Source organism: Eschrichtius robustus, chromosome 13 (genome assembly GCF_028021215.1).
Source record: "Eschrichtius robustus isolate mEscRob2 chromosome 13, mEscRob2.pri, whole genome shotgun sequence".
Taxonomy (NCBI): domain Eukaryota; kingdom Metazoa; phylum Chordata; class Mammalia; order Artiodactyla; family Eschrichtiidae; genus Eschrichtius; species Eschrichtius robustus.
In genome coordinates, this window is record NC_090836.1 from 44,317,055 (window position 1) to 44,328,161 (window position 11,107).

General features: G+C 45.2%; 1 protein-coding gene across 1 annotated transcript; it reads right to left on the minus strand.

Annotated features, from left to right (window-relative positions):
- Nucleotides 1-1,105: 1,105 nt before the first annotated feature.
- LOC137775379 (keratin, type II cytoskeletal 6A-like) lies at nt 1,106-6,399 on the minus strand. The gene is made up of 9 exons (XM_068561190.1): nt 5,860-6,399; nt 4,665-4,879; nt 4,261-4,321; nt 4,021-4,116; nt 3,731-3,895; nt 3,127-3,252; nt 2,081-2,301; nt 1,827-1,861; nt 1,106-1,713 (listed from the first exon to the last, which is right to left on the minus strand). Exons 1-9 carry the CDS (start codon nt 6,397-6,399, stop codon nt 1,478-1,480), a joined length of 1,695 nt encoding a protein of 564 aa, XP_068417291.1. The 3' UTR covers nt 1,106-1,477.
- Between the last annotated feature and the right edge of the window lie 4,708 nt (nt 6,400-11,107).

Genomic DNA, 11,107 nt, shown 5'->3' on the forward strand with positions numbered 1-11,107 from the left:
TTTTGGAACCCAATTGTCACATACCTGCTGTTGGGGAAGTTCCAGGCAAAGTGAGGAGGTACCAATGTGAGAGGCTGCCCACTTTGCTGGGGGAATGGTTATAGGTGAATACAGCAGGATACTGATACAAAAGGATCCAGATTCACCCTCTTTATATTATTGAATCCAAGAAACTTTTGCTTGTGTTGTAAGCAAAGGGGCAAGGGAGATAATGGTCACTCATGAGGAAATAGGGAATGGTGTGGACAAAAGGCAGCCCAAGTGAATGATGAGCCTTGCACCATATCCTGAGTTTTCATTACCCATTCAGAGAAGTCACTGTAGCCAGAGCACACCAGAGAGATGAAGGACTCAGGTTCATCCATCTCCGCAAGAGTCTTAAGGTGTGAGAAGGTAGATATTTCCATTCTCGTTTTGCCTTCACACTTTAAGAAACCAGAATCTGAGTTTTGTGGTGGTTTGACCAGCTCTCCTGCCTTTAATTTTCCCTGCTGGGAAGATGGGATTCACATCCATGTACATACTTCTTCCAGCATTTGTAGTATTCCTTCAAGATACATTTCTAGAAATAGAATTTCAGTTCAGCAGTATATACACTTTAATTACCCTTCATACACCTTGTCAGGCAAGTTTGTTGGTCATGAAGTTAACTCTAAGTAAAAATCAAACATCTTACTCTCTTGTTAAATGTCATTTTGCTATGGTAGGCCAGAAATATCTTTCCCCTAATGGACATTGAGAGTTGATCCCTTGGGCATGGGTGGAATGATCTTAGAGAAGAAGGAAGAGAAACTCAACAATTACTTCTTGGTATGGGAAATTAAAAGAAGAGTATACAATATGGTGGACCATATTCTTCCCATTACATTTGCCAAACATTTAGATGAAATCTTATCCTTGAAGGAAATCTGAGCATCCCGAAGCTAAGTAGCTGTTTGTTGAAGTTCTCTAAAGGAGGGGGGTGAAGCACATGGGGATTGGGAGTACGCTTCATTCCTGAAAAGGCATTTGCCCGGTGAAAACCGCAAGAACCATTGGTAACAAAGCAAGGCAATATGAAACCACGCATTATAGTATAAATCTGCTTTATTTAGCAATCCAAGTGAGCAAAGAGCAGAGGAAGCATCACAGGGATAGAGACCCCCGCACATCATAGAACTAGTCACTTGTGCTTTCATGATCACTGCAAGGGAGGAACACAACACCTGTGAGATGGGACATACTGGGCCAGTGGAAAGCTAGGGGCATTGCCCTGTTCTGGAGTAGGACCCAGACAGTGACCTTCCGATGGTGAGCAATGGAAGCTCAGATGCGGCAGGTGTTGGCGGAGAGGACATGAGGGCACTCAGCAACTTCAGTTCGAACTCAAGGAGTAAGAGAAGAAAGAAGCAGGAGAGAGGAAGCAACTGGAGGAAAGGGCAGTGAAGCTGGAGAGGGAGCCTGAGACACTGTGGGACCCCGAGCCCATGGCAGGTGTTCAATGCCTGTAGCCCTTCCTGCTGGAGGAGGAGGTGGTGGTGTATTTGATGGCGGAACAGCTGCCCCCGGAGGAGCTGAGGCCACCCCCTATGGCTCTGCCACTGCCGGAACTGAAGCCACCTCCAATGCCGTGACCACTGCTGTAGGAGTAGCCACTGCCTCCGCCCAGGCCTAAGCCGCCGCTGACACCGCCGGCACCGCCATAGCCACTGGAGACGGTGGACTGTACCACGGCTGGAGAGGCAAGGGGACAAGGCCATGACGAGACATGGTGAGCTCACTCTGCCACACAGAGTCCAGTCAGAAGAGCACAAGGGCAAGGGAGGGAGGCAAGTGAAGGTACTTACAGATGTTGACTTGTCCAACGCCTTCCCCAGTCAGCCTAGGAGAGAGGAGACACAGCCATCATGAGACCTCAGAGCCAGAGCTGGACCAGCGTGGGAAGCTTGGGCGTGAGGAGAGCCCATGGGGAACGTGCCTTCTAAGTGCTTTTCTGGGAGTGGCATTATGGCCACGACTAGAGCGCCTTCCACTGGTGCTCACTGGCTGGACACCTTGGACACGGACCCAGACGTTTGAGGAGGTTGTGTGAGTTACTCACCTGCACTCCTCGCCTTCCAGCAGCTTCCTGTAGGTGGCGATCTCCACGTCCAGAGACAGCTTGACATTCATGAGCTCCTGGTAGTCCTTCACTAGCTGCGCCATATCCTGCTTGGCCTTCTGCAGGGCGTTCTCCAGCTCGGCCAGCTTGTTCTTGGCGTCCCTCAGGGCCAGCTCCCCACGCTGCTCAGCATCGGCGATGGCGGATTGCAGGTTGGCGCACTAGAGGGGAAGATGGGCAGATGAACCTGCAATCTGGACTCCTGAGGAGACGAAGCATGGTTCTTCTTTCCCAGTGAGGAAGAGCTCTAGAGCCCAGATTCCATGGAAAAGGACGTTTGATTCCTTTCGTCCAGTCTTTTTCCATTCTGCAAACCTGAACTAGTCTAGGAGCTCCCTATGCACTTCTGTGTTAACCACCCTAATGAGGATGGAGGTGGTGACTGCTGGAAGGTACTACAGCAGACCCAAGACCAGGGGACATTGGAAGAAATGGACCCACTGGCTTCTTCTGAATGTGGACAGTTTGGGGAAGTTCATGTGGATGCACACGAACTCACACAGAACCACAGACACCCACAGTGAGGAGATGATTTCACTTTAAACTGTTGCGACCTTGCCTTCCTTCCACTTCACATGTTTGGAAAACCCTCATTTGTCCTGTGTCTTTTCTCAGCTTCTTTTTCACATCGAATCTGAGCATATTTGCAGCAATCTTCCTCACACTTTCTGGCCTGACCTTTTCTTTGCCAACTTGTGTCTTGCATTCCCAAATCAATCATTCCTCTTATGGAATCTCATTTCAGTGCCTCAAGACTGTATCTTTGTACCGCTGACCAGTTGGGATTGGTCCTGTCATGCAATTGTTTCCTGCTCTTGGGTTGGGATCCATCTCTCTAACCTGTGGGAACTCACTAAGGGAGGAAGTATATGTCCTCCCCTCCCTGCTGTTCCCTCAGTGCCCAGGAATTCCCTACCTGGCGGTAGATGATCCCTGGTGGCCTAGCAAGGAAAGGATGCTTTTCTCCTCCATGGTCCCCACCATACCTGCTTCTTGACGTGGTCGATCTCAGATCTCAGCCTCTGGATCATGCGGTTGATCTCAGTGATCTCCTGCTTGGTGTTGCGCAGGTCGTCCCCATGTTTGCCCGCCGTCAACTGCAGCTCCTCGTACTGTAAACCAGAGGGAGAGAGGGTGGTGTCCATGGGCTTCACAGGACACTAATCAAGGTTTTCACAAATCGAAACGAATGGTTTGTCCACAAGGCGTTTTAAGAAAATTGGTGTTACAAGGTCATGGACACTCTACACCCATCACACACCATCCTTGGTAGGACCACTGACTGCCTGGTTCTCTTCAGGACCAGAACATCCTCTGTACTCTTTCTGAGAACCAGCACTGGGGTGAAGCTAAAGCAAAGATCCCTTGGTCTTTATCTACGGTAGCTTTTGTCCTACATTTAGGTTCTTTGACTTACTAGACGTGGACATAAATTCTGTAAAGATCTACTCTGTTGGTTCAGGGTACACGTCCATTGAGAGGACCCCCGCTTCCTAGATGGAGATTTCCTGAGTGAAGTCTCGGGAAGCCTTGCTGGTCTCCAGCGGGGAGGCACAGGGATTCTTCTCCAGCTTCCCCCTCACTGCTCACCTTGCACTTGTACCAGCACTCAGCCTCTTCCCGGCTCCTGCAAGCGATCACCTCATATTGGGCTTTGACTTCAGCGATGATGCTGTCCAGGTCCAGGGTGCGGTTGTTGTCCATGGAGAGGACCACAGACGTGTCTGAGATGTGGGTTTGCATCTGAGCCAGTTCCTGCACAACAAGAGATCGTCAGATCCCCTTTTCCCATGACGTTTACAGAGGTACCCAAGCCTAAGATTTTCCATTTTTGCAAATCTCTTTAGAGTCAAAAAAACAGAGTGCGGAAAGATGCTTACTGCTTCATAGAGGGCTCTGAGGAAGTTGATCTCATCTATGAGAGCGTCTGCCTTGGTTTCTACTTCAACCTTATTCATGTAAGCAGTATCCACATCCTGGGGAAAAAGCCAACAACTTGGGATCAGATGAGCCGAGCCCTCCTTCCCAGTCTGCTCCTCCTTTAATCTCCCTGATTATTCTTTTCCCAGAGTCCTCTCCTTCGGCAAAGAAACATGAACCCCTGATCTTACTCATCTCACCTTCTTCAGATTCACAAATTCATTCTCTGCTGACATGCGCCTGTTGATTTCATCTTCATATCTGGAATTAGAAAGGGTAAAACCTAACTGAGTCAGTGGTGAAGATTATACAGAAAAGGCGGCCTGGGATCCCAACTTCCCACAATGGATATATCCAAATGGAGCTTTCCTGCCAGTAAGCCTAAACGACGAATTCTGTGGTCCCTCAATTGTTTACATCTTTACTCTCCCCATCCACCTGTCTGGCCGTTTTGTTCTTCGGGCTTTGTGTTTAGGCAAGAATTGTGGTTTCATTTCCATGGACATGTTTTACTAAGAACCATGCCCTCATTTGGACCTGGTCATCTAATAGACTTGAAGCGTGGGCTTCAGGAAACTGAGCCCTTTTCTCTCCTGTAACTCACTTCTTCTTGAAGTCCTCTACCGTGTCCTGCATCCCCCTGAACTCGGAGTCCAGGCAGCTTCTCTCCATGACAAGGCTGTCCAGCTGTCTCCTGAGATTGTAGATGTACTGCTCGAACAAAGGCTCCAGGTCGTGCCTCACGGTCTTGGTGCCCTGCTCCTGCAGCAGGGTCCACTTGGTTTCCAGGACCTTGTTTTGCTGCTCCAGGAATCGGACCTGGAGGAAGACAAGATGGTTATTTGTGCAACAAGGGAAAGAAGGAAGGAAGGAAGGAAGGAAGGAAGGAAGGAAGGAAGGCAGGAAGAGAGGTGGGTTGACTGTGCCGTAGCAGATCTGGTGGTCCCCGTGGTGCTGGGCTACTCCAGAGCATGCACAGAGGCTCAGGCTGACAGTGCTGCTCCCCTGACTGTTTGCCTTCACACCACACAGATCTCACTGGCCACGTTTCCCCAGGGAGCTATCAGACAGTCCCTCTTCTCCATTACGGAGCCTGTCAGTCAGTGACTTTCAACATTTCTTTTCTCCCTCTTGATAAGCACAATCACAAATGTACTTTAAAATAGTATTTCTCTCGTATATTGCACAGAGTTATTTTATAGAGTGTATCTCAGCTAAAGGGATGTCAGATGTTTAGAATCTAATGGTTAAATTTCACCCCTATTGATGATTGGATTTAATCTTCTTTCCCATCTAGTGCATGAGTCCCTCTAAAACAAGCTCCCTTAATGCTCATGATCTGGTTCTACAAGTTAAGTATTTTTATGCACATATACCTGTTTCTGAGTCTTTTATTCCTGACATTTCCTTTGGGTTTTTATCTTCTTTCCGTCCCCGCCACCACCCCAACTAAGGCTCAAGTGCAGTTTCCACTGTAATTCCCTTTTTAATTTCTTAGACCCTTCAGAAGATCAAGCTAACTCATTCCATTCTCTCAGGTCCTTTCCTTTGCTTGAGGGTTATCAAGAGTGGAGAATGCTTCCCAGGCAGGAGTGAAGACATTTAAGGGATCAGCAGCTGTAAATGATTTTTATCACCTTCTGCCTGTGGTCCACATGGAGCCTGTCCTGCACCCCAGTGGAGAGCTAGCCCGAGTCCCCTCCTCCCTCTCTGCCGAGGCTCCCCCTGGTAGGACGTTGGTTGCGTCACTCCACTGGGGACTCTGAAATCCCAGTGGAGGGCAGGTGCTCCCGGCTCACCTTGTCGATGAAGGAGGCGAACCTGTTGTTGAGGGTCTTGATCTGTTCCCGCTCCTCAGTCTTGATTTGCTGGATGTTGGGGTCAATTTGCAGGTTGAGGGGAGTCAGGAGACTCTGGTTGATGGTGACCTCTTGGATGCCTCCAGGGGGACAGACGGGTATGCCAGGGCCCCAATAGCCAATACCAAAGCCAGCTCCACCACCGAGCCCAAAACCACCACTAGCTCCACTGCCAAAACCAAATCCACTCCCGCCTCCACCTCCAACGCCATAGCCGCCTCCAGCGCTGCCGCCATATCCACCACGGTAGACACAGCCGACCTCTCCGAGGGAGATCCTCTTGGAGCCCCCCACGCCATAGAGGCTGCGGCTGCCAAAGCCAGCTCCTCCACCCACTCCAGTGAGCCCACCACTGCCCCTGGAGCGGGACATGGGCACGCTGCTGAAGCCAGAGCAGCTGACCCCAGGGACTCTGGCTGAGCCGGCACTGAAGACACGGCGGCTGCAGCTTTGGCCCTTCACGGTGGATTTGGAAGTCATGCTTCCTGAAGTCGAAGAGGCTGAGGAGGGCGTGAGAGGTGGAGGGTAGAGCTGAGAGGAGCAGACTGGTGAGACGAGGTTGCCAGCAGTGGCTTATATATGGAGAAAATGGGCTGGGCTCAGTGCCGGAAGGTGAGCCTGCAGGTTGGGAAGGCTGGGCTTTACCAACAGTGAGATCACATGGGCTTTATTAGAAAAGTTATGAAATCTGAAGATCGCATTTGAGGTTTCCTTTAGTCAGGGAAAAGTTCTCCTGCCTTCCAGCTTTGAGTGCTCTCAGTACAATAAGACTAGTGTGAATTCACTTAGCTGGGAGTTAGTCACTGACTCACACAGAGGTTCTCCATGTTACGCTCGTGTATGAAATGCACTGAGGCTCCTCTCGCCTGGTGTTTCACCCACAAGGCAGAAATACTGGAGGTCAAAATAACCTATTGCTTATCCCTTACCTATAATTAGTAGCGTTTTCACTGATTGCAGAAGTTAAACATGACTTAGTTTTGCTTTCATTACAAATTTCCCACAGCTAGATACGTAGATTTACAATATAATGGGCCTCTGTATATCTGTCACTGGATTTTATACAAATTATTAACTCATGGTCAGCCTTATTTCTTCTATACTCCCACCCAATTCCCTATCAATCTTAAAATATTCAAAAGCAAATCCCAGAGATCATATCATTTCTTTAGTATATAATTCAACATTTATCTTGTAAATGAGGTACTCTTTTAAATACATAACCAAATACCATTTATATATCCTTAATATTTATGCATTCATTAACATTAAGGAGTGTCTCTTCAATCTTGAACTAAATCCGTTTGTGTTATTTATATTTTAAGTTTCGGTTGTCCAAATCAGGATCCTAATAAGTTCCATACATTTTGTATTTCGGTGATATGTCTTTAAAGTAATATGTCTGTAAAATCATTTAAGTCATTAAATCCCCCTCCGCTTTTCCACTTGCAGTTTATTTGTGATAAAAAATAAAAAACAGGTTATTTGTCCTGTGGATTTGCATAGTCATGTTATCTTACTTAGCGTGATCTCGTGTCCTTTGTGTATCCTGTAAACTGACAGTTCAAACTAGAAGCTTAATAAGCTAGCTATTTAAACATTACAGATACAGATGTCATAGAATGCCTATTTATATACTGAATATTGATATTTACACACCTACTTATTAACTGAAAAATTAAACAAGTAATACATGGCTACGGAAACAATTACATGCTCAAGATCATTCCCCACTCCTGTCTAGGAAGACAAAGCAGTGTTGCCACTTCCCTGTGTATCCTTGTAGTCACGTCACTTCGATATGTTTCTGTGTTTTTCCTGGGGCATGTGTGATGCATGCGAGCATATACATTGAATATATACATACAGATATATATGAAAGGCACATATATATTCCCTTTTGCAGTTGCACTCACGCTGTATGTACTTTGTCTCCCATATCTATGTTTTCACTCGATTCTCATGCTATTTCCTACAGGCTGTTTTCTCCACCTTTACCTGTGGTCCATTGCTGTGCATCAGCAACGTCTTATGCTGCTTTCAGCTTGGCCTTCCTTTCTATTGTGGCTTTATCTTTCTTCTCTGCTCCTTTTCTGAGCTCTATCAACTAATATTATCATCTTTTATTTCTCACTCTACTGCCCCTTTGTTCTCTTATTTCACCGTGGTGTTTATTTCATTGCCTTTTCGGTAATAATCTTTGTCACTTTTTTCTGTTGAGTGTTTTCTAAGTGCCTCTTGTTTTTCTCTTTCAATGTAAAGTGCCCTTCGTGGGGCCTGGAATGGTTCCTTTCTCACGAGGGCTCATCTTTGAAAGAGGCGAGCTCCTTCTGGACCTGTCTTTTGCAGACAGTATTCTGGGAGGAGGGGCCAGGCTGCAACCAGGCTAACAGGAATTCTCATTATGGCACAGGCTGTGTGAATAATTCTTTTAATTTTAATTAGACGAAGCCAAGGAAGATGGCTGCGGCGTGGCTCGCAGTTCAGTCTCCGTCCTCTTTGCTTCCCCGACAACCTGTTGCCAATAGGCCTTGCCTCTGATCCCTTACTCAACCCTACCTTCACTGGGTCTTGAAACTTCATGGCAAATGGGTCCTCCCTGGAAGACGCACACCCACTTCTGACTGTTGCAAACCAGCGATTCTTGGATTTGCACCTGAGGATGTGTTCTTCACATTCACACAGTAGGAGTTACATGAGTCAGCAGTGCCTGGCAGTAGGAAAACCTCAGGGTTAACTTTGTGTGCTGTCCCTCTGTGGTCACCACATTGTTTAGTTTTGATTTGTTTGTTCTCAAGGGTGTTCTTCACTGGATTTTCTGAGATCTGCCCTGAGGGCATCTTCTCTCTCAGTTTCCCAACAACTGTGTTTGATTTCTTTCTTTCTTTCTGTGAGAAGAGTTTTCTATTTTCTTTTTTTTTTTTTGATTGAAGGACTTTAGGATGTTTTCCTTTTGGGGGTTGAGGGTGGAGATTACTTTTACGTTTCTTGTTCTCCTTGTTTCTTTTAAGATAATATCTGAGAAGGGGAAATGCCTCCCTTTCCTCCATTAGGCTTCATTCAGAAGTCTCCCATTCATATATTTATATTTAAAATACATATAGCATTTAAACTATTAAGCAATAATTGAAATTCAAAATATTAATTTTCCTTTCTCGCGCTGCATGGAAACTATTGGCTTCAATGAAGACATCATTGTGCTCAGGGCCTCTCCCTTCCCTGAGCCATGATAAGGGTCACCTGAAAGTTTTCTACAAGCCATCATATTTACCATCATCAGAAATTTAATCCCAAAATGTATTTGTGCTCTCCTGAGTGGAAGAACCTCCTTTATTGCTTAATCACAGTTTGCAGCATTGAAAGCCCAACAGATGCAATGAAAGAGAATAGTATGTAAACCACCATGTACCAATCCCCCAGGTTAAACACTTATCCATATTTCTCAGCTTGTCTCATCGAATTCCACTACTTCTTATATTGAAATCTTCTACTTTAGTTGCTGTATCTTCAAGGAGATTAAGACATGAAGTCATTTCACTTGTCAATATTTGCATGCATGTCTAAGTTCTTAAGAAGGACTTTTAAATCTAACTGTACAACAGCTTTATATCGATCATGAGCAACAGTCACTTCTTAATGAAACCTAATACTCATTTATGTTCATACTTCTCTGATTATCTCAAAGATGTCTTTTTATGCTGGTTTGCTTGAAGCAACATCCTAACTAGATTCACATATTGCATTGGACTGGTGGTCCTCTCAAGCTTCTTTCATTCTGTAATAGATTCCATTGTTTTCTTTTATATACCACTGATTTGTGGAGAAATTGTTTTTTTCTCTAGAACGGCTACATTCTGGATTTGGCTCATTGTTTCTGTTGGTGCCACGTGACATCTAACGCCGGTTTTTCCTCGGTACTAGTTATATTAGAGTTGATTAGATTTAGTTCCATTGTTTCGGGCAAGATTATGTCCCAGCTGGTGCTGTGTGCCCCGTATTGCATCAGATCATGAGGCATGTAATACAAGTTGTTCAATTTAGTGATGTTAAGACTGATCCAGGTATATCCATGGTTCCAGCCTTAACCCTCCATTAAAAAGTGTCCAATAAATTTGTCATCTAATATTTTAATATTCATTGATCAATTCTCCGATTGACTATTTCATGAGGGGTTGCAAACTGGTAACTTATTAATTTAACATCCTGCTTCTGCATTTATCACCTGGCAGTCATCTGTAAGGAAGGAATTGTCATGGTTTCCTTTGTAGGTAACCTAATATGTATTTAATTGATACAGGAAAGGCAGAAGAAGTGCTTCTTTCTCTTTATTTTGCAATTTTAGAATAGTGGGTTGGGAGCCCAGCAATTTCCAAGTGTAATAAAGAAAGTTATTTTCTGTTTGTTTGTTTTTTGGGTTTTGTATAATTATAAATTCACAGTTCAAAAAATATATTTGATATGTTTGAGTCCATGGCAGGCATTAATCCTTTTGGTGCTGAAACTGTCCATTTTAGGCCAATGGGAGCTCCTCAGATTGGCTTCTGTGTCCTTTTGACAGAAACGCATTGGACTTTGCCAGCTTCCTTGTTGACGGGAACGAGATGTCTCAAGGCTACCTTGTACTTATGTTGCAACAGACATGGAATCAGCCATTTCTGGGAGTCGCTCTGGTACCTTTTATTGAGAAATGATATTCACAAGCTAAAATTTGCATGCTACGGGCGCTCATTGTTACTGGGTTACTCTTGCTTTGAAGACTTTTCAATGGCTAGAGCTAAGAAAAATGTAAAACTATAATTGAAAAGTACTCAAATCAGAAGTTGATACTGATATTTCCAATTCAAATAGAATACAGGGTGATTTTCTACCTGTATTTCTTTTACTCACTCTGGAAAGCTGAGCTCTGAATGACATATTACTTACTTGCTTTATCCTACAACAAACCTATGATAGTGTCAAACTAACAGTACCAATATTATTACGAAAAAGAGGGCTATTAAATGCAGTTTCTGATTTCTTTGTGGCTACACCCTGCAAGTGCTATGAAGAAACTCAGATTAGGCAAGAGGAATGGAGAGATAGAAACGCGGGATGAAGGAAAACCTTCATAGGAATCCAGATAAATTCTAGCCTTGCAGTTTCAAACAGAAGCAGGAAGGAAAGGTCTTCCATTACTACATTTGATGGA